This window comes from Barbus barbus (assembly GCF_936440315.1).
Source record: "Barbus barbus genome assembly, chromosome: 26".
Classification (NCBI taxonomy): Eukaryota; Metazoa; Chordata; class Actinopteri; order Cypriniformes; family Cyprinidae; genus Barbus; species Barbus barbus.
The window spans coordinates 30,972,721-30,996,668 of record NC_136754.1 but is presented as its reverse complement, the minus strand read 5'-3'; the positions used below and the strand labels follow the sequence as shown (position 1 = coordinate 30,996,668).

At 45.3% G+C, this 23,948-nt stretch overlaps 2 protein-coding genes across 8 annotated transcripts in view; one reads left to right on the top strand and one right to left on the bottom strand.

The window, feature by feature from the left end:
- The first annotated feature begins 631 nt into the window (after positions 1-631).
- On the top strand, positions 632-7,082 carry znf830 (zinc finger protein 830). The gene is made up of 2 exons (XM_079380296.1): positions 632-997; positions 4,993-7,082. The coding sequence occupies exons 1-2, from the start codon at positions 646-648 to the stop codon at positions 5,601-5,603; spliced, it is 963 nt and encodes a 320-aa protein (XP_079236422.1). The 5' UTR covers positions 632-645; the 3' UTR covers positions 5,604-7,082.
- An 8,721-nt stretch (positions 7,083-15,803) lies between these two features.
- Positions 15,804-23,948, bottom strand: part of LOC306846639 (EF-hand calcium-binding domain-containing protein 14-like) — an 11,526-nt gene continuing 3,381 nt past the window's right edge. The window contains exons 2-10 of one of the 7 annotated variants that reach the window (XM_079380145.1): positions 23,475-23,623; positions 22,792-22,937; positions 22,550-22,648; positions 22,346-22,450; positions 22,060-22,107; positions 19,389-19,544; positions 19,260-19,311; positions 18,352-18,432; positions 15,804-16,967 (exon numbers count right to left, since the gene is read on the bottom strand). In XM_079380145.1, the coding sequence (XP_079236271.1) occupies positions 16,963-16,967; positions 18,352-18,432; positions 19,260-19,311; positions 19,389-19,544; positions 22,060-22,107; positions 22,346-22,450; positions 22,550-22,648; positions 22,792-22,937; positions 23,475-23,623 (841 nt within the window). In that variant the 3' untranslated portion in view covers positions 15,804-16,962. Of the gene's footprint in view, positions 16,984-18,351; positions 18,433-19,259; positions 19,312-19,388; positions 19,545-22,059; positions 22,108-22,345; positions 22,451-22,549; positions 22,649-22,791; positions 22,938-23,474; positions 23,624-23,948 lie in introns of all 7 variants that reach the window. The other 6 variants (XM_079380146.1, XM_079380142.1, XM_079380144.1 and 3 more) reach the window with 6 other exon arrangements.

Below are 23,948 nucleotides of genomic sequence, written 5' to 3'. Positions count from 1 at the left end.
AAGGGGTTAATTAAAAAGATAGTAAAGAAAAGATGGCAAATGATATGGACTCAGGAAGAAAAGGGAAGACATTTGTTTGAAATAAATAACGAAGTAGGAAGTATGAGAAATGTTTGTGGCAAAAGAAGGGCTGACACAGTAATTTCACGCTCAGTATTGGGTTAGCTAACACTGCATTAAATCAATCACTTCTTATAATTGGCAAACACCATACAGGTTTGTGCAATATATGTGGAAATTATGGTTATAATGAAGAAAGATCTCAGCTTATGGAGGAAATTAAGAAAGCAGGAATCAAAGAGTTAACATTAAAGAGCTTGCTAGATGGTATTTAACAATAATTAAAGCGTCATTAGAGTATTTTAAAAAGACCAATTTAATTAGACGAATTTAATCGATGTAGTAAATTTAAGAAATGTAGGAAATAATCTTAGTAAGAAAAGGAGGTGTTTTTTGTTGTTGTTGTTTGTTTTTGTTTTTTCCCCTCCTTCTCTCTGTGTGTGGATTATTTATTTCCTTCTATAGCACTGCCTCACACTCCACCCCAGTAGGTGGCGGAAATGCACCAAAGCTGGTTTGCCAACCGCCATTAAGTTAAAGAAGAAGAAGGCGCGTCGGGTGTGACGTCACTCTCCCGCGACGAAGATGGCTTCGCAACAGAAGAGGAAGAAGGTGGTGAATCAAGAGGATTTGCGGCGCTTAATGAAGGAGAAGAAGCAGTCCAGCGAGCGTCAGAAGCGCGTTGATTCTCCGTACGCCAAATACAGCAGCGAGGGTCAGCTGAGCTGCGCGCTGTGTAACGCGCCGCTGAAGAGCGCGCTGCTGTGGCAGACACATGTGCTGGGAAAACAACACAGAGATAAAGTGATCGAGCTGAAGAGCAGAGACAGCACGAACACACCTTCCTCCTCCTCCTCCTCCTCCTCCGCGCTGAAGAGGCCCGCGGCGGACAGCGCGTCTGTGTCCGGGAAGCGCGCGAGGCCGGCGGTCAGCGCAGGTGTGTGTGTGATGACTGTGAGAGGTGTGTGTGTGTGTGTGTGATGACTGTGAGGTTGTGTGTGTGTGTGTGTGTGTGTGTGTGTGATGACTGTGAGGTTGTGTGTGTGTGTGTGTGTGTGATGACTGTGAGGTTGTGTGTGTGTGTGTGTGTGTGTGTGTGTGTGTGTGTGTGTGTGATGACTGTGAGGTTGTGTGTGTGTGTGATGACTGTGAGGTTGTGTGTGTGTGTGTGTGTGATGACTGTGAGGTTGTGTGTGTGTGTGATGACTGTGAGGTTGTGTGTGTGTGTGTGATGACTGTGAGAGGTTGTGTGTGTGTGTGTGTGTGTGTGTGTGTGTGTGTGTGATGACTGTGAGAGGTTGTGTGTGTGTGTGTGTGTGTGTGTGTGTGTGATGACTGTGAGGTTGTGTGTGTGTGTGATGACTGTGAGGTTGTGTGTGTGTGTGTGATGACTGTGAGGTTGTGTGTGTGTGATGACTGTGAGGTTGTGTGTGTGTGTGTGTGTGTGTGTGTGTGTGTGATGACTGTGAGGTTGTGTGTGTGTGTGTGTGTGTGTGTGTGTGTGATGACTGTGAGGTTGTGTGTGTGTGTGTGTGTGTGTGTGATTGTGTGTGTGTGTGTGTGATGACTGTGTGTGTGTGTGTGTGTGATGACTGTGTGTGTGTGTGTGTGTGATGACTGTGAGGTTGTGTGTGTGTGTGTGTGTGATGACTGTGAGAGGTGTGTGTGTGTGTGTGATGACTGTGAGGTTGTGTGTGTGTGTGATGACTGTGAGGTTGTGTGTGTGTGTGTGATGACTGTGAGGTTGTGTGTGTGTGTGATGACTGTGAGGTTGTGTGTGTGTGTGTGTGTGTGTGTGTGTGTGTGTGTGATGACTGAGGTTGTGTGTGTGTGTGTGTGTGTGTGTGTGTGTGTGTGATGACTGTGAGGTTGTGTGTGTGTGTGTGTGTGTGTGATGACTGTGTGTGTGTGTGTGTGTGTGTGTGTGTGTGATGACTGTGTGTGTGTGTGTGTGTGATGACTGTGAGGTTGTGTGTGTGTGTGTGATGACTGTGAGAGGTGTGTGTGTGTGTGTGTGTGTGATGACTGTGAGGTTGTGTGTGTGTGTGTGTGTGTGTGTGTGTGTGTGTGATGACTGTGAGGTTGTGTGTGTGTGTGTGTGTGTGTGTGTGTGATGACTGTGAGGTTGTGTGTGTGTGTGTGTGTGTGTGTGTGATGACTGTGAGGTTGTGTGTGTGTGTGATGACTGTGAGGTTGTGTGTGTGTGTGTGTGTGATGACTGTGAGGTTGTGTGTGTGTGTGATGACTGTGAGGTTGTGTGTGTGTGTGTGTGATGACTGTGAGAGGTTGTGTGTGTGTGTGTGTGTGTGTGTGTGATGACTGTGAGAGGTTGTGTGTGTGTGTGTGTGTGTGTGTGTGTGTGTGATGACTGTGAGGTTGTGTGTGTGTGTGTGATGACTGTGAGGTTGTGTGTGTGTGTGTGATGACTGTGAGGTTGTGTGTGTGTGTGAGATGACTGTGAGGTTGTGTGTGTGTGTGTGTGTGTGATGACTGTGAGGTTGTGTGTGTGTGTGTGTGTGTGTGTGTGTGTGTGTGATGACTGTGTGTGTGTGTGTGTGTGATGACTGTGAGGTTGTGTGTGTGTGTGTGTGTGTGTGTGTGTGTGTGATGACTGTGTGTGTGTGTGTGTGTGATGACTGTGAGGTTGTGTGTGTGTGTGTGTGATGACTGTGAGAGGTGTGTGTGTGTGTGTGTGATGACTGTGAGGTTGTGTGTGTGTGTGTGTGTGTGTGTGTGTGTGTGATGACTGTGAGGTTGTGTGTGTGTGTGTGTGTGTGTGTGTGTGTGTGTGATGACTGTGAGGTTGTGTGTGTGTGTGTGTGTGTGTGATGACTGTGAGGTTGTGTGTGTGTGTGTGATGACTGTGAGGTTGTGTGTGTGTGTGTGATGACTGTGAGGTTGTGTGTGTGTGTGTGTGTGATGACTGTGAGGTTGTGTGTGTGTGTGATGACTGTGAGGTTGTGTGTGTGTGTGTGTGATGACTGTGAGAGGTTGTGTGTGTGTGTGTGTGTGTGTGTGTGTGATGACTGTGAGAGGTTGTGTGTGTGTGTGTGTGTGTGTGTGTGATGACTGTGAGGTTGTGTGTGTGTGTGATGACTGTGAGGTTGTGTGTGTGTGTGATGACTGTGAGGTTGTGTGTGTGTGTGATGACTGTGAGGTTGTGTGTGTGTGTGTGTGTGTGTGTGTGTGATGACTGTGAGGTTGTGTGTGTGTGTGTGTGTGTGTGTGTGTGTGATGACTGTGAGGTTGTGTGTGTGTGTGTGTGATGACTGTGTGTGTGTGTGTGTGTGATGACTGTGTGTGTGTGTGATGACTGTGAGGTTGTGTGTGTGTGTGTGTGTGTGTGATGACTGTGAGAGGTTGTGTGTGTGTGTGTGTGTGTGTGTGTGTGATGACTGTGAGAGGTTGTGTGTGTGTGTGTGTGTGTGTGTGTGTGTGTGTGATGACTGTGAGAGGTTGTGTGTGTGTGTGTGTGTGTGTGTGTGTGATGACTGTGAGGTTGTGTGTGTGTGTGATGACTGTGAGGTTGTGTGTGTGTGTGTGATGACTGTGAGGTTGTGTGTGTGTGTGATGACTGTGAGGTTGTGTGTGTGTGTGTGTGTGTGTGTGTGATGACTGTGAGGTTGTGTGTGTGTGATGACTGTGAGGTTGTGTGTGTGTGTGTGTGTGTGTGTGTGTTGACTGTGAGAGGTTGTGTGTGTGTGTGTGTGTGTGTGATGACTGAGGTTGTGTGTGTGTGTGTGTGTGTGTGTGTGTGTGATGACTGTGAGGTTGTGTGTGTGTGTGTGTGTGATGACTGTGAGGTTGTGTGTGTGTGTGTGATGACTGTGAGGTTGTGTGTGTGTGTGTGTGATGACTGTGAGGTTGTGTGTGTGTGTGTGTGTGATGACTGTGAGGTTGTGTGTGTGTGTGTGTGTGTGTGTGATGACTGTGAGGTTGTGTGTGTGTGTGTGTGTGATGACTGTGAGGTTGTGTGTGTGTGTGTGTGTGATGACTGTGAGGTTGTGTGTGTGTGTGATGACTGTGAGGTTGTGTGTGTGTGTGTGTGTGTGATGACTGTGAGGTTGTGTGTGTGTGTGTGTGTGTGATGACTGTGAGGTTGTGTGTGTGTGTGTGTGATGACTGTGAGGTTGTGTGTGTGTGTGATGACTGTGAGAGGTTGTGTGTGTGTGTGTGTGTGTGTGTGTGTGTGATGACTGTGAGAGGTTGTGTGTGTGTGTGTGTGTGTGTGATGACTGTGAGGTTGTGTGTGTGTGTGTGATGACTGTGAGGTTGTGTGTGTGTGTGTGATGACTGTGAGGTTGTGTGTGTGTGTGATGACTGTGAGAGGTTGTGTGTGTGTGTGTGTGTGTGTGATGACTGTGAGAGGTTGTGTGTGTGTGTGTGTGTGATGACTGTGAGGTTGTGTGTGTGTGTGTGATGACTGTGAGGTTGTGTGTGTGTGTGATGACTGTGAGGTTGTGTGTGTGTGTGTGTGTTGACTGTGAGGGTGTGTGTGTGTGTGTGTGTGTGATGACTGTGAGGTTGTGTGTGTGTGATGACTGTGAGAGGTTGGTTGTGTGTGTGAGGTGTGTGATGACTGTGTGAGGTTGTGTGTGTGTGATGACTGTGAGAGGTTTTGTGTGTGTGTGTGTGTGTGTGTGATGACTGTGAGGTTGTGTGTGTGTGTGTGTGTGTGTGATGACTGTGAGGTGTGTGTGTGTGTGTGTGTGATGACTGTGTGAGGTTTTGTGTGTGTGTGATGACTGATGTTTGAGTGTGTGTGTGTCTGATGAGTGTGTGTGTGATGACTGTGTGAGTTTGTGTTGTGTGTGTGTTTGATGACTGATGAGTGAGTTTGAGTGTGTGTGTCTCTGATGAGTGAGTTTGAGTGTGTGTCTGATGACTGATGAGTGTGTGTGTGTGATGACTGATCTGTGTGTGATGTCTCAGGAGCTGCAGGAGGTCATCGGGAGCAGTCTGGAGGTCTGGGGCTCCTCGCTGGACACTATGATGATGATGAAGGTGGAGACTCCAGCTGTAAAGCTGAAGACGCTGCTGGTCTCCCGCTGGATTTCTTCGATTCCTCGGCTCCGCCGACCGTGTCTCACTCCGGCTCCGTCTCCAAAGCGGACGAGGAGGAGAGCGCAGCGGAGAGGAAGGACAGCGCGGCCGAGGCACTGCCCGAGGGCTTTTTCGACGACCCGGTGCGCGACGCTAAAGTGAGGAATGTGGACACACCGCGGGATCAGATGGACCGGGAGTGGGAGGAGTTCCAGAAGGAGCTGCGGCAGGTTAGCAGCGCGTCAGAGGCCATCGTGGCGGAGGAGGACGAGGAGGGTCGGCTGGAGCGGCAGATCGACGAGATCGACGAGCAGATCCAGTGCTTCCGGCGCGTGGAGGCGCTGCGCTCCAGACAGGAGGAGGTGAGGAGCGTGATGATGAGAGCGAGACGCCGGACAGAGGAGACGCAGACACACGCCAGCGCGGAGGAGGAGGAGGAGGAAGAAGAGCTGGTGCATGTGCTGACGCAGGACTGGAGGGCCAAAGGAGCTCTCGCCTAACACTGATCAACAGACGTCCAGCTGTGTTCGACCACAAGAGCTTCTCTCGTGTTTGTTTGTTTGTTACTGTCATTTCTGTAGAGAGTTATTAAATCAGAATGCTTTCTGAACTTTTTCTAAAGTACATCTGGTTCCCTCGGTCTCTTCAGTTGGTCTGTAGTTCTGCAGGTGGTTTTTCTCAGATTCCTCACTGTTGTAATTGTTTATAATCCTCCTCTGACGCTCTACAGTAAGCGTTCAGTCAGCTTGATTTCCGTCGCTCTTATTTATGACAGGAATTCATGATGCTCATGTATATTATAGCTGTCTAATTAGCAGCTCAGAGCTGGACAAGGACAGTTCACAGTTGATGTTTGAGGTGTGCAATGAAAGATGATAAAACAGAAGATTTATGTATACACATTTCATATATGCCATTTGTTTTATTTAATTGACAGCCTGTACTATACTGTACAAACGGTGCATTAAGAAACAGGGGTTGTAAACTTTTGAACAGGATGATGTGATCATTTTTCACATTTTGTTTTTTAAAGATACTTTTCATGCAGTTCTGCCTTTCAAAAGACCAACTTGCATGTTTCACAAAAGACAAAAAGGCCCAGTGTTTGATTAAAAACAGATCTAGACTTACAACCTGAATTCCGGAAATGTTGGGACGTTTTTTAAATTTGAATAAAATGAAAACTAAAAGATTTTCAAATCACATGAGCCAATATTTTATTCACAATAGAACATGGATAACATAACAAATGTTGAAACTGAGAAATGTTACCATTTTATGCACAAAATGAGCTCCTTTCAAATTTGATGCCTGCTACAGGTCTCAGAATATTTGGGACAGGGGCATGTTTATCATGGTGTAGCATCTCCTCTTCTTTTCAAAACAGTTTGAAGACGTCTGGGCATCGAGGTTACGAGTTTCTGGAGTTTTGGTGTTGGAATTTGGTCCCATTCTTGCCTGATATAGGTTTCCAGCTGCTGAAGAGTTTCCATTTCATTGTCCTGCTGAAATACACGTCGTCTGGAGGGGAGCATATGTTGCTCCCAAACCTGTATATAGCTTTCAGCATTCATAGTGCCTTCCAAAACATGCAAGCTGCCCATACCGTATGCACTTATGCACCCCATACCATCAGAGATGCTGGCTTCTGAACTGAACGCTGATAACATGCTGGAAGGTCTCCCTCCTCTTTAGCCCGGAGGACACAGCGTCCGTGATTTACAACAAGAATGTTAAATTTGGACTCGTCTGACCATAGAACACTTCTCCACTTTGAAACAGTCCATTTTAAATGAGCCTTGGCCCACAGGACACGACAGCGCTTCTGGACCATGTTCACATATGGCTTCCTTTTTGCATGATAGAGCTTTCAGGTTGGATGTGCTCTGTAGATATACGTGTCCCTCAAGATCTTCAGGTGTTTATTAAGGGCTGGAGGAAAGCAGATCTTCAGGAACAGGTAAAACTCCTGACCTGTGATTATTTCCCAGCACAGTCACTAAATGTGATGAACCATTTCATGCTTTGAAACTTTGTTAAATAAACAGTCAGAAGCTAAGAAGAATGATCACCAAACTCTGTGTTCCTCAAGTTCTTCCTCGGTCTCTCTGCAGGGTTCTACATCACTCATGTCTTCACACTCCATTTTAATAAACATCTTTACAAGTCACACATGTATAAGTTATTAAATCCGGAGTTTTCCCAGAGTTTAAAGTCCAAAGACAAAAGCTCAAACAAATCCAAACAGGTAATTTTGATGTGAGAGACAACAGCAGATGCACTTTTTCACTGGAGGAAGAGTTATTATAGATTATGTACTCTATGGTATTTGAGTTAAAAACGTCTTGATGGATGTGTTTCATCTTTAGTCTTCTCCAGATGTTAACTGATGGACTGGAGTGGTGTGGATTATTGTGATGTTTTTATCAGCTGTTTGGACTCTCATTCTGACGGCACCCATTCACTGCAGAGCATCCATTGCTGAGACACAGATGCAGAGACACATTTCTACAAACCTGATGAAGAAACACTCATCCTGATCTTGGATTTTACATTTTTAATGAACTCCTCTTTGTAGGATATTAATGCAGATATAATGTTATTTAAATTAAATATTCTAAAAGCATCCATGCAAGAATAGTGACATTCACTTCGTCAGCTTGGGACAGTGCTTCTTCTTATGAGTGAGCAGCGTACTCAACACAGTGGGTCCTCCTTCCTCGAAAAGAGAGACTTTCTCATACAAGAAAGCTCACAGTGCACACAGATTGCCCCTCGAGGACATCGCTCCTCGTCCCAACAAAAGACACAAAGATCGTGTGTGTCATCAGGTGTCAAATAACGAGGACACGGATGCACACATCTCTTAAACGCCTTGCTAGTGCTCGTCATGGTAAATGTAGAAAATCGTTCTTACCAGTGTAATGCACTCTTCAAACAAAACAGTCACTGCCGGCCAACATGTGGTGTTTTTGTATGTATGCTTCAGACACAGGTCACGCTGACGGCGTTCCCTCATAGCGACCCCTAGAGGACGCAATTCAAAACTGACGTTCTTCAAAAAGTTCAGGAGATGGATCTGAAGCATACTATCAGTAAGCGCTATAGAGTTAGATATTTCTTTAAGACGTCTTTTCTTCTCTTGATTTTTATGGGATGAATAAGAAATTATTAGACCACGCAAAAAACATTTCAGGCATTCCCAAATAGTACAGTATGGCACGCCTTGCGTATTATTGACCTCCATAAAACTTGATATATTGGAAGAGATCAATTCAATCAAATCCTTGTCAGATTGGAGACCTGGATTAAGACGCCACTGACCGTATTTAGGTGTTTGATATGGAATCTGAAGATCTAATATAATTGATGCATGATCTGAAATTACAATACTTTGGTAAGAACAGTCCTGTAAGTATGGAAGAAATGTATGGTCCATCCAAAAAGAAATAATCAATGCGAGAATACATCTGGTGAACATGAGAAAAAAAAAAAAAAAAGAATACTTCCTTTAAGAGGGATGCAAATGACAAAATGCATCACATATACCATACTTTTGCATGAATGAGTGGATAACTGAGGCACATTTTGATAGAGCTGTGATTTTTGGCAGTGGTGGAAAGAGTACTGGAAAAATTGTACTCAAGTAAAAGTACTGTTACATTGCTGAAATAATACTCAATTACAAGTAAAAGTACTGGTGTCAAAACGGTACTTAAGTAAAAGTACAAATTACTCAAAAACTACTCAGAGTACTAGTTACTAGTTACTTTTTACCAAAAAATATTAATTCATATCTTCGCTTCTGGGTCCTAACGCTCTGCTACAAACTGTGCTAATATACACCCACGATGTCATGTAATACTGAAAAATGATAACCCTGTCCCTAACCTTTATCTCCATACTGAAACCCCAGATGGCCAGACAGTGATTCAGCTAAAATATTAGTGTCTGAGACACTGTGAGCACAGCTGTGAGCACACTGTGAGACTGTAGGGTGCACAGCACATTTTTAAATATGTAATATGAATTAAATAGTGCTCATAAATGGCTGTTGAGATAGTATTCTCAAACGAAATGAGTAGAGGCATGGACCCCAGAAACAGCAGTCCTTACATCAGACTTAACAAGAGGATTCTCCCCAAGCCTTCAAACTGCTGTCATCAGAGAGAGAACGCCATTCCAGAGCGGAAGAGAAGTTTCAATTTTTTATTAAATATGACGGCAGACTATTTTTTCCCCAGTGTATTGACTTGCACGGTTTAATTATTCACCACAAGACTAGTCATGTGCACTAAAAAAGTAAGTAGGGTTGTTTTTGATTTCATGACGACTTCATGACATCATTTTCAATACCATTGGCAAAACTACCACACTGCCATATATTTTAATATTTCAAATTGTTTCGTCCATCCATTTTTTCAAGGCAAGCATTATTTCAAGCTTTGAGTGGTTTAATCCAAGTCTTCTAAAAAAGACACGTTCGTTTTATATGATGAACAGATTTTAATACAGGCTTTTATTTACATATAAACATATAAACATTGATTAATTACCATTACAAAAATCTCAATCTTAAACATTTGCTCATACTGTGTATTTGTGTCTTTAAAACAGGGTAACTTTGTTGCAAAAGCTCACAGCACAAGGAAGCTTGATTTCAAATTTGATTTCAAACTGAACTGAATTTACAAAAAAAAAAAAAAAAGCAGTCAGTAATAAAATTCTAAAACAGGCTATTCGAAATATAACGCTATATTTTCATAAGCAGTGATTTAAGTGCCATATATGTTATTTATTTAGAACATCAGATGGCTTGGACCTGTACTGTCTGTACAATGTAGTGATGCAGTTAGACAGACCAGGATATTTATACAAATCAGACAAATATCCCATTCCCAAACATGTCTAGCATAAACTTACATTGTAAAGAAATTAAAGTTCCATCTTTCATATTGAAAGACTTTCTGGTGCATTTCACTTACAGTCAATAAAACTTCCAGTAGCATATTCATCAGTCAGGCGTGGATCTATTCTGAATGATAACTTTTGACAAAGTTTAATCTAGGAGCAAAGAGAAATAATTTCTACTTTAAAAGCACAGAGAGATGGCGATTGCACACAGTCTGAGAGGACAGGCAGCTCATTTGTATAAGTCAGGCCTATTTGAGAGCTGGCATCCAGTTTTCTGCGATTACATGATTGTGTTGTCATGTTACAGAAAAGCACTCGCCACATTTGCACAGGAACGATTAAAATTAAACGGAATACATTCAGACTCTGTAACTGACCGGAGACCATGCGTGTATCGGCAGGCTATATACTGCGGGAAATGAGTAATGGAACCGTGTCAGATATTTCAGTATCAAAATATAGATATTTATGACAACACTACCATGTTGTACCAAACTTTAACTCCAGTCACAGCTCTTCACCTCTTCACGTCAGATATCAGGGCTTTTATCGGTCCGTTCATAATCGGATCTCTTTATTGGCTACTGGTCAAAGCTTTTTGTCAATTCAAATTGGCCATATTTCATAACTAACTATGATTTAAATGTAACCAAGTAGATTATTTTGCTTAATTTGTACTTAAGTACAAGTAAAAGTACAGCTTTAAAAATTTACTCAAAAAAGTACAAGTACCTGAAAAAACTACTTAATTACAGTAACGTGATTAGTTGCAATTCGTTACCTCCACCACTGCTTTCTGGAAGATCTATCAGGAACAGGAGATATAACGCAATTAAAGTCCCCAGCCAAAATAAGTGGGTGTGAATGAATATTAGAAATACACGACAAAAAAGAGGAAATAAAAGTAGGATCATCGTAATTAGGAGTGTAAACATTTGCAAGGGTCAAGGGGGTCGAGAAAAGTGTTCCTGATACAATAATGTATCTTCCTTTATGATCTACAATAGTATCAGAGGCTACAAGCGGAACAGATTTATGCTCTAAAATTGCACAACCTTTAGATTTAGAGTGAATTATTGAATGGAAAACCTGTCCAACCCAATCCCTTTTTAATCTAAAGTGCTCAACAGAACAGAGATGCGTTTCTTGCAACAAAAAAACAAACAAACAAGGTTTGCCCTTAAGCTCTTCTGATGGTTTAAGACTCGGTTGCACTTAACAGCATCGTTGATAGCCTTACAGTTCCAGCTGACATATCTCAAAGAGTTTACCATATGAGAGTGTTTGTTACAAACTTTTCCTTTATAGTCTAGAGATAGAAGTAACATTGAGATTGTGACCAGCCTTGTGGCAATGCAAAGCACCACCAGAAGTATCAATAGAAGATAGTTTATTTTACAAAATGAAGGAAAACGTAAATATTACTGTAAATATAAACAATATTAATGGCAACAACAATAATATAATTAAATATAGATAAGTTATGACAATAAAGAAAACAGAATAAACAAAAACCCTCAGAGGAGAAAAGGACACAAGTGGCGCTAAAGAAAATAAAGGAACAGAACAAAACCAATCTAACTCAAGATTTTTTATGTCACATATACAATTATACAGAGTATAACCAGCAGTGAAATGTAGGGAATACTCAATTTCAACCTCTAACCTAACTAAAGAGAAACAAAACACTGAAAGCAAATCTTCGGCATTTACACGCCCTTACTTTCCTACCCTGGACTAACCAAACAAAGACATACATGAACAGCGCTCACTTCTAACCTGATGTATCTATACACTGGGATCAGGTGTGTGTAGAGTGTACGTCACGTGACATATTACCTGTCCGGCGAGCGAAGGTTGTCATCAGCTAATAACAAAGCAAGCTAAAGGAAAAGTAATCACAACAGTTAACAAGATGACACCTTAAATAATAACAAGAAAAAAAACCAAGAGAGGCAAATTAACAATCACTAAACCGGAGCGGAAAACCAAAAGTTGCTTCTGCTTGGCGTTCATCTAGACGTCTCTTTTAAAGACTAGCGATGGCCCGGATTGGCAGCGAAGGCCATGACGTCACTTGAGTTAATGAAGATTGACAGCCTCCTAAGCCAATAACAGTCCCGAGGGGTTGATCCTAAGAAAATGACAGGGAGGGAGAGAGAAGCGAGAGAGAAAAACGAAGGCACACCTGCCGGGACGTAACAGTGTTAAATGGAAGGTACATCATATTTGGAGAAAGAATGAAAACAACAAAAAAGAGCCCAACAAAATGTAAAATGCAAAAAAAAGAAACCACCATGAAGAATGAATGAACTTATAAATGAACTCAGCTTTGAAACTGAAATCCAAAGCCTCCCTCCCTGCCCACCCTTACTTCCCTGACTCACTCTTACTCCCCTGACCCACCGACCCACCCTTACTCTCCTGGCCCACCCTTACACCCCTGACCCACTCTTACTCCCCTGACCCACTCTTACTCCCCTGACCCACTCTTACTCCCCTGACCCACCGACCCACCCTTACTCTCCTGACCCACCGACCCACCCTTACTCCCCTGACTCACTCTTACTCCCCTGACCCACCGACCCACCCTTACTCTCCTGACTCACTCTTACTCCCCTGACCCACCGACCCACCCTTACTCTCCTGGCCCACCCTTACACCCCTGACCCACTCTTACTCCCCTGACCCACTCTTACTCCCCTGACCCACTCTTACTCCCCTGACCCACCGACCCACCCTTACTCTCCTGACCCACCGACCCACCCTTACTCTCCTGACCCACTCTTACTCCCCTGACCCACCGACCCACCCTTACTCTCCTGACCCACCCTTACTCCCCTGACCCACCCTTACTCCCCTGACCCACTCTTACTCTCCTGACCCACTCTTACTCCCCTGACCCACCGACCCACCCTTACTCTCCTGACCCACCCTTACTCCCCTGACCCACCCTTACTCCCCTGACCCACCCTTACTCCCCTGACCCACTCTTACTCCCCTGACCCACCCTTACTCCCCTGACCCACTCTTACTCTCCTGACCCACTCTTACTCCCCTGACCCACCGACCCACCCTTACTCTCCTGACCCACCCTTACTCCCCTGACCCACCCTTACTCCCCTGACCCACTCTTACTCTCCTGACCCACTCTTACTCCCCTGACCCACCGACCCACACTTACTCTCCTGACCCACCCTTACTCCCCTGACCCACTCTTACTCCCCTGACCCACTCTTACTCTCCTGACCCACTCTTACTCTCCTGACCCACTCTTACTCCCCTGACCCACCGACCCACCCTTACTCCCCTGACCCACCGACCCACTCTTACTCCCCTGACCCACTCTTACTCCCCTTACTCCCCTGACCCACCCTTACTCCCCTGACCCACTCTTATGCCCCTGACCCACCGACCCACCCTTACTCCCCTGACCCACTCTTACTCCCCTGACCCACCGACCCACCCTTACTCCCCTGACCCACCCTTACTCCCCTGACCCACCGACCCACTCTTACTCCCCTGACCCACCCTTACTCTCCTGACCCACTCTTACTCCCCTGACCCACTCTTACTCCCCTGATCCACTCTTACTCCCCTTACTCCCCTGACCCACCCTTACTCCCCTGACCCACTCTTACTCCCCTGACCCACCGACCCACCCTTACTCCCCTGACCCACCAACCCACTCTTACTCCCCTGACCCACTCTTACTCCCCTGACCCACCGACCCACCCTTACTCCCCTGACCCACCGACCCACCCTTACTCTCCTGACCCACTCTTACTCCCCTGACCCACCGACCCACCCTTACTCCCCTGACCCACCGACCCACTCTTACTCCCCTGACCCACCCTTACTCTCCTGACTCACTCTTACTCCCCTGACCCACCGACCCACCCTTACTCCCCTGACCCACAGACCCACTCTTACTCCCCTGACCCACCGACCCACCCTTACTCCCCTGACCCACCCTTACTCCCCTGACCCACTCTTACTCCCCTGACCCACCCTTACTCCCCTTACTCCCCTGACCCACCCTTACTCCCCTGACCCACTCTTATGCCCCTGACCCACCGACCCACCCTTACTCCCCTGACCCACTCTTACTCCCCTGACCCACCCTTACTCCCCTGACCCACCCTTACTCCCCTGACCCACCGACCCACTCTTACTCCCCTGACCCACCCTTACTCTCCTGACCCACTCTTACTCTCCTGACCCACTCTTACTCTCCTGACCCACTCTTACTCCCCTGACCCACCGACCCACCCTTACTCCCCTGACCCACCGACCCACTCTTACTCCCCTGACCCACTCTTACTCTCCTGACCCACTCTTACTCCCCTGACCCACCGACCCACCCTTACTCCCCTGACCCACTCTTACTCCCCTGACCCACTCTTACTCCCCTGACCCACCGACCCACCCTTACTCTCCTGACCCACTCTTACTCCCCTGACCCACCGACCCACTCTTACTCCCCTGACCCACCCTTACTCTCCTGACCCACTCTTACTCCCCTGACCCACCGACCCACCCTTACTCCCCTGACCCACAGACCCACTCTTACTCCCCTGACCCACCGACCCACCCTTACTCCCCTGACCCACCCTTACTCCCCTTACTCCCCTGACCCACTCTTACTCCCCTGACCCACCCTTACTCCCCTTACTCCCCTGACCCACCCTTACTCCCCTGACCCACTCTTATGCCCCTGACCCACCGACCCACCCTTACTCCCCTGACCCACTCTTACTCCCCTGACCCACCGACCCACCCTTACTCCCCTGACCCACCCTTACTCCCCTGACCCACCGACCCACTCTTACTCCCCTGACCCACCCTTACTCTCCTGACCCACCCTTACTCTCCTGACCCACTCTTACTCTCCTGACCCACTCTTACTCTCCTGACCCACTCTTACTCCCCTGACCCACCGACCCACCCTTACTCCCCTGACCCACCGACCCACTCTTACTCCCCTGACCCACTCTTACTCTCCTGACCCACTCTTACTCCCCTGACCCACCGACCCACCCTTACTCTCCTGACCCACTCTTACTCCCCTGACCCACCTTTACTCTCCTGACCCACTCTTACTCCCCTGACCCACCGACCCACCCTTACTCCCCTGACCCACCGACCCACTCTTACTCCCCTGACCCACCGACCCACCCTTACTCCCCTGACCCACTCTTACTCCCCTGACCAACTCTTACTCCCCTGACCCACCCTTACTCCCCTGACCAACTCTTACTCCCCTCACCCACCCTTACTGTGTGTGTGTGTGAGAGAGAGAGAGAGAGAGAGAGAGAGAGTGTGTGTGTGTGTGTGTGTGAGAGAGAGAGAGAGAGTGTGTGTGTGTGTGTGAGAGTGTGTGTGTGTGTGTGAGTCCTGATCAGCCTCTTTTTGCAAATCTCCATATTGTAAAAAACTTCCAGCAGTTTAGTGACTGTGTTCTTTACTATTATACCAATAAATGTTAACCATTTTCTCTTGTGGTATAATGTTCTTATGATAGAATGTCTTCCATTTTATATTGATTAAAACGGTATATTATACAATCTGATCTACAATAGAAAACATTTATGGCCATTTAAGTTCAAGCAAGGCAAGAACAAGTGAAACAAACAATATTAACATCACACAATATTTAGTGTTAATATCCTGTTCAAGATTTATTTTGTGTTCTTGCCTCTCAGCAAATCTAAATACAAGAGAAGAAATGAGCAGAAAGGCAGAAATATGCAGATGGGACGCACAAGATTCACACAAACACAACAGAAGCTTAAATAAAGGAGCTTTTATTCATGTTACATTAAAGGAAACATGCAAAACTCACATATACAGATGGCATTTCATCATCATACTGCTTAAAGTTAGTTACATAGAAATGTCCAATTCTACAATATGTACAGCTTTTATCTGGTTTCATAAAGCGACAGTAAAGTTTGAAACATTATTATCTCCAAAGGGCTGTGAGTGCAGAAATACAGATATATACACATGAACATTCATCTACAGATCAGAAACTACCCTCGGGTGTGCTGAACCAATCTTTCAATGAAAAACTAAAACAAGCAGCCGAGTGCACTGCATTATATTATTAAATAGCTGATGATTATATTCACTAAACGCAACCGTATGGATCATATTATTGCTAGATCTGACAGTAATGTAGTTTAAATTAATCTTCATTTCCCACAGTTCATACAGACTTCAAAATCATTTCTGAGACAGATAAATATTTATACATATAAGAGTGAGTCTCATGAAATCAGGTCACAGTTCACCCAGAATCATGGGAGCATTTGTCAAAGAAAACGAAGCCGGTTTTTATTAAAACCATCTGCATTGTGACAATCTCTGTAAAATAAGCTCATTAAGCTCTTCTCCCTGATGAATCTCATCACAGTAACATATCAGTTCACTGCATTATTCTGGAAAACAAAGACTGATTTAAATCAGCAGTACAACAAAAACCAGCATGATTTATTTGAGTCATTACAGGAATGAGATTCAGGCTAAAACTGCATTAAAACAACGTCACAATGCAGAAGATCTTCAGTATCTTCAGGTAAAATACGATTCCTTTGATTTGGAGCAGATTTCTGGCCTGTTCCTGACAGGTCTGAGATGAAGCAGTGGAAACACTGAACAGGTGAGTGTGATAATATGACAGTCCGGCGGGTTACGGGTCACATTACGGGTTTCAAGCTACTTGTGGAGCTCGGCTGAACAGAAGGAACAGATGGAGCGGCTCTGAGCTCAGTCCGCGTGTGAATCAGTGAATCAGTGAAGGGCCTCGCACTGACCTCCGCGTCCTTCAGAGACGCACCGCCCCGCTGGACCTGCTCCACACCTGACCGCAGAACAGAGCAAGCACCTCAGTGTTCACAGATCCACAGCTGAACATCACAGGAACCAGAACTCAGCTCACGGTTAACCTCAAAACACAAGAAACTGACATAAACACATCATTCCTCACGGCCATCTATAGTGTCTGACATAAACATGAGCTGAACAATCTAGTTTAGATAAAACAAACAGATGCAATCAAGATTTTATTTTTATGAGGGCCATTGATGTAACATGCTGTTTTGGTGGATTATGTAAAAAATAAGATGTTAAAATGATTGACTCATTAAATGCAGTGCCCTGTGCAGACCTGTGTGATCGCACTGATTACTGATGAACATGACACAGGACGACTGACGGTGTGATATATGGTCTATAACTGCAGCTATAGGAGACTCAAGTGAGTCAATGATTCAATGACTTGTTCTTAAAGAGTCACTTGCTTCATTTCTGAACGAATCAGTTGAATGATTCACTGATTCAAGCCTGGTTCAGACTACACAAGTTTTTTGTTGGTTATGATGGTCACTGTGCCAGATTACACAATTTTGACTCCTAAAATCTTGTGTGGTGAATAAGAAACATGTCAGACTACACGATGCTGCCCGATCATTGGTGCTGACATGAGCGTAAACAAACCATGGCTAGCAAACAGCATGTCTTGTCGTCAGAAAAGCCCAAAAAAGAAAGAAAACCTGACAGTGGACACAAATCTGGATTGCATGAAGAGGACAGTATGGCAAAAGAACTGAGGTAAAATAGTTTTTATTTGAACTTTTTTCACTCTGTGGTGGTAATCATCATAAATGCAGGAGTATTATTGTAAAAGTCCACCTAGCAAGACTGATAGCGGTGTCTCTCGTTCGTTTCGGCTTGTTTGAAAGCACTTCTGTGTTTCTATTGGTCTGAGTCAGAACTCGTCGTGGACGATGTGGAAAAATTAAACACGCTAGAGTTTCTGTGTAGATGTGGGTTGTTGTGCACTAGGACACACTACACGAGATGAAACGACTGAGTCTTGCGTCCCGATGCCCATCGACGTTACGAATCCCCAGACACCCTGCTTCCAGCAGATCGTGCCAAAATCAGGCTAAGATCGTGTATTCTGAACCAGGCTTTAGACAGGGACTCATTTTACTTTTATAAGAATTTCAATATTCAACTTAAAACATGACTAGCCATTCGTTATTCTTTATGCAATGCTGAATCAAAATATTTTGTTTCTAAAGCTAGTTTTTTGTAACGTCTATTAAACACTTTTCTCAAAACATTAATGACATCAAATGGTCTTTTTTGGGGTAATTTCTGATGTGTGATTAATCAGATGAATTAATCGGCACATCATGTAATTAGATTAAACTGTTAAGCTCCTGCCAGCTGTGGATTTGATCTTGTGTTCAGGCTCACTCCTTCAGTGGATTTCTGTGAACGAGACACTATTAAGCAGCAGTGACTGATAACATGTTCACGCACCTCTCTCAGGAATCAGCGTGCTCTGTCCTCGTTTATACCGTCTGCGGGACAGAGACCTGGGTCGACGGGACGGAGAGGAGCCTGCGGATCGGAGGAGACACAGCGCTCATGAGTCAGCGTAACCTCTGGCTATCCGAGCGGACCACATTAGAGCTCTTCAGGGTCCACTTGGATCCAAACACCCGAGAGGTTTCGGTCCAAAACTTCTACGAGTGCCTCAAACATGGGTCGGGTTCGGTATTAGCAGCCTCGGGTCTTGGGTAATTTAAAATAAACGTGCTTTTCCAAATGGACCCGATAAGACCCGAATTCTTTTAAACGATCCTGGTTGCGAATTTGTGCGTTCGTGTTAAGTTCATTTTTGAGAAACACACAGAAAAGGAACACAGCCTATGTTTGTGACCTCGAAGCCCATCTTACAGACGTGAGATCAGGAGAATTCATGTGCTCATGCAGCAGGGCTTTCCTTTTTAGTGTGCAGGCGCTTCACTGGAGATGAAATAACTAACGCTGTTAAATACATGAGTTATTAGGCTATGGATTTACTTCTTATCAAGCGATCACATTTATTTTTCAAATCCGGTCACAAAAGCCAAACTGAGAAATAACATGTATCCAGCAGGCAGGCAAAACTATAAAGTAATAATAGGCTAAATAAGGAAGTAAATAAATGAAAGTAATGGAGCAGTGGTTAAATCAGTGGGGATTTCTCCTGACTGACTGCAGGCTGTGTCCACGCCGATGCTGTTTACACTCGGGTCCAGTCGGGTTTGAAAATAAATGGACTCGGGTCTAATTTCATGGGGTCTGTCTCAGGTCGGGTCTTTCTTTTAAATAATAATTTATGCCTGTCGGGTTTGGGTAAGAAGTGATTCAGGTTGGGTACAGATGACCTCTAGAGCACATACCGGCGTCTGCGGGGTCAGCAGCGGCGGGGGGGTCTGCAGGGGTCAGGAGCGTCTGCAGGGAGACACACAGCAGTCAGTCATCTGACAGATAAGAGCTCTGTGAGGCGCTCACGACGCTCCTGATCTCACCGTGTCTCCGGACTCACTCCGGTTCAGCGCTGACACCCGTCTGCTCAGGTCAGACAGCACCGATCGCACGCTCTGGATCTGCTCGCTCGACCTCGACTCCTGCAGCAGCACAGAGCTGTTCAACTCCTTCACGCCGTCCTGAAGATGCTGCAGGTCCTGTCGAGACAAGCCACAGACGTCAGAGAGATAACTGTGGAGTCGGCTCAGAGACAGCAGTGTCACGATCCAGATCCTGGAAGCAGGGTCAGTTCAATAACAGTGATAAGAGTGCTGATGGTGCAGGATGTGATGGAGCTGTAGAGTCAAGAGTTCAGCTTAACTCAATTCAAAAACCCTCATACTGATATGTCACAGCATTATGGGTAACAGAGTTTAATACTGTAACGTGTATAACAGTACATTTTCAATTAGGCCAAACTATGAACTTTTGAAGCATGTGATGCTGCCTGAGGAGAATTAATCTCCTTCTCTTACTGAGGAGTCCTGGTATCTGGAGTTCACAATCATGTCAGAAATGACCTGTGACTGCAAAGCAGTTTCCACTCCGGCTGACTTCAGGCTGATTTGGTCAAGTCAAATATATATGTACAGCTTACACACTGATTCAAAGCAGCTTTACAGAACTCATGATGTAGTTTATGATATCTGATATCTATATGCCCTATAGCTGCATTCTGAGTGCAGAACTCTGATCTGAAGTGACTGACAGCTCCAGTAATTATAAAGCAAGCACTCGTTACTCACTTTCTGTATTTATCCTGTGTATTTTGGAAAGGATAAGGAGGGCAGATGTGATATTGAGTGTGTTTAGGCACACCACTGATGTCTGAATCAGTCTGAACAGTACATTTAAAACCTTCCTTTTAACTCTTCATTCTGGAATTTTTTAAAGCATCATATCTTGAGATCAGAGTTTGGTAACACCCCTGTGTGTTTCTATATTCTTCCTCACTTTTCCTTTGAACTTTTTAAAGCACTATTTGTAGGTTAGATGCTAATGTTTTAATGTATAACTCAGTTTTGATTATTATTAGCATTAATAAAGAACTAATTACCGTGACCCTACAGGGGACAAGTGGATGGGTGGATAGATGGATGGAATTAACTTTTCTTCCCCAGAGTAGTTAAATGAAATTGTTAAAAGGAGTGTGTTCCAATAGTGTTTGCTATGCTACTGAAATTGTTACCAAGACCTGTGAAATGTTCCTGCTATTGTTATTGACTGCTGTTATTAGGCATTGTGTCAACACTAGTAGTGTTTGAACTGTAATCTCACCACAAACAGAGCACTTGAAGTGTTTATTAACTTGTGAATTTGGTAATGTTGACATCAGACTCATAGGAGATGTTCAGTGATGTGTGTGTATAGAGAGATGTTTCCTAATCTGTCCATCAGACCACTTTCTTCATCGCATCATAAAATAGTTTACAGCCAAAGCGATCAGATCATGAAGGCTTCTGCACAGAAGGATTGCGTGGTCTTTCTCATCTCATAACATTCAGTTCGGGCTGCAAATTTACATTCAGAATTCAGGTAAATATGAGCACTTATGCTTTGGCTCTGGAGATTCATAATCACAACAGAAGTGTTACCCGTGTGTGTATGTGTGTGTGTGTGTGTGCGTGAGTGTGTGTGTGCGTGTTTGTGTGAGTAAGTGTGAGTGTGTGTGAGTAAGTGCGAGTGTGTGCGTGAGTGTGAGCATGTGTGTGAGTAAGTGTGAGTGTGTGCGTGAATGTGTGTGAGCATGTGTGTGCGTGTGTGTGAGTGAGTGTGAGCGTGTGTGTGCATGTGTGTGAGTAAGTGTGAGTGTGAGCGTGTGTGTAAGTGTGAGTGTGTGCGTGAGTATGTGTGAGTGTGTGCGCATGTGTAAGTGCGAGTGTATGCGTGTGTAAGTGCGTGTGTGTGCGAGTGTGTGGGAGAGCGTGTGCGTGGATGTGTGTGTGGGAGTAAGTGCGAGTGTGTGCGTGAGTGTGTGTGTGTGTAAGTGTGAGTGTGTGTAAGTGCGAGTGGGTGCGTGAGTGTGTGTGTGTAAGTGCGAGTGTGTGCGTGAGTGTGTGTGTGTAAGTGTGAGTGTGTGCGTGAGTGTGTGTGTAAGTGCGAGTGTGTGCGTGAGTGTGTGTGCGTGAGTGTAAGTGCGAGCGTGTGCGTGAGTGTGTGTGTAAGTGCGAGCGTGTGCGTGAGTGTGTGTGTAAGTGCGAGTGTGTGCGTGTAAGTGCGAGTGTGTGCGTGAGTGTGTGTGTAAGTGCGAGTGTGTGTGTGTAAGTGCGAGTGTGTGCGTGAGTGTGTGTGTAAGTGCGTGCGTGAGTGTGTGTGTAAGTGCGAGTGTGTGCGTGAGTGTGTAAGTGTGTAAGTGCGAGTGTGTGCGTGAGTGTGTGCGTAAGTGTGAGTGTGTGCGTGAGTGTGCATGTGTGAGTGTGTGCGTGAGTGTGTGTGCATGTGTAAGTGCGAGTGTGTGTGTGCGTAAGTGCGAGTGAGTGTGTGTGCATGTGTGTAAGTGCGAGTGTGTGCGTGTGTGTGCGAGCGCGCGTGTGAGTGAGCGTGTGTGAGAGAGCATGTGTGAGCGAGTTTGCATGTGTGTGTGAGTGTGTGTGTGTGAGAGCGAGTGTGAGAGAGCGTGTGTGTGAGAGCGAGTGTGAGAGAGTGTGTGAGTGTGGCCACTGTCCTGTTTACCTGCTTCAGAGTCACACAGCTGCTGCTGTTCACAGGTTTCTCTCCATTCTTTAGTTCCGCGTGGTCAGAAATCAAGAGAAAAACATTATAAATAAGCCTCACACTGGACACACATCTTCACTGACTTCACATTATAAAAACTGATATGAAGCATATCTCAGCATGATCAAAGCTGAACTCTCCCTTCAACAAGTGTCCCTGATCTAAACTTTGGTAGAGAAACATAAACGGAGTGCATCTGAATGAAAACAAAATACTGTTCAGAAGAAAGCAGTGTGAAACATACGTCCTTCAGCTGATTTTCTCCTTTCCTTCTCTCCTCCACCACAGACTGGATCATAGAGACATCGTGCTGGACGCTGGTGACGGTGCTGCCGATGGAGGCCATGCTCTGCGCGCACACACACACACACACACAGAGAGAGAGAGAGATCAGTGAGAGCTCACGACTCACACACTTCACACACGCCTGTGATCTGACGGAACTAACCTTCTGCAGCTCCTCTATGGTCCGCGGCAGCATGATCAGATCAGAGGAGGATTTGATGTTGGTCTTCAGGTGATTGACAGCAGAATCCAGAGCGCTGAGCTGCAGAGATATGAACCCAGCATCATTCAGTGCTGTGAGGAGACTGCTCTCAGATCAGATCATGAAACAACTCTTAACATGTTTCAATAAGAGCCGAACACTGAGATGAGTGTGTAATTCCTCTCTTGATGCGCGTGATGTACCTTCTGATTGATCTCGCTCAGGTTGGACCAGAGTTTGGCCAGGCCTTTGTCTCCACTCTCCAGGTCGTCCAGCTTCATCTGTTTGGTCTTCAGATCCTCACTGAGCTTCAGGATCTCGTGTGACGAGAGCTTCTGACTGCTCTCCACTGTCAAACACAACCAGACCATCATCAACAAGCTTTTCAGTCTCACCAATGATCACCAATTAATGCTCAGGTGTCTCTAAAGTCAACATGAAACACTGTCCACATCTGTGGTGTGACATTCTCCATAAAAAACAGCATAATTCAACTGATGGGCTGGTGAAGTGTGTCTGTATGAAGGTGGTTGATGAATAAAGCTCCTTGCACACCGAGTCTTCAGTGGACTCAAACGGAGTCTTCAAGCAGTGAGGATGATTTTGTTGTCCTCTCTTCTTAAAAAGACAAAAAGAAAGGAAATATTTGGTCCATCCAGTCCTGAGATATAGAGAGGAAGGAGTTCCTTGCAAAAAAAATCAAACCTAGTCCAAATTTTTTTATAATGGATGAAAGTTTTGGAGGCAGTGTGCAAACATGATTGACACAACGTGAGGTCTTATTTTTTAACGTGCTTTATTTTATTAATGTCAGACTCCGTGTGCAATGAGCTTTAGAGTGAATCAGCCTGATCTGATGTGACTCGAGCAGCAGTGGTGGACGTACTGATGTGGATCTTCTCCTTCATGGAGTCCAGGTCCTCTTTGAGGGCGATCTGCATCCATATGAGTCCGGCGCAGGCCATGACGCACGCCGCCAGCACCACGAACACACACAGCGGGTAACAGAGCGAGCAGCACTGCACCGAGCTCCTGCTGGAACAACACAAACACTAGCTGTGCAATTCATCGAATTTCAATTTCGGCCTCCAATGATTAGGAAAATACAATAATCGAGATAAAACGATTATTGTGCCCCATTTCCAGTCGTGCGCTTTCACTCCTCCATAAAAGCCCATTTTCACGTGTAAATCAGTAAAATCACGTGACTTTTGAAAAATGGAGCATGCTTGAATTATTAAAGTTGATTAGATTTATGAATGTTTTTAAACGCGTGAAAGAACTGCTGTTCCTCAGGAGGATATCTGTGTATGCGCTCAGAGACGGAGCAGAGCGAGGACATGCAAGTCATCTTTTAGCT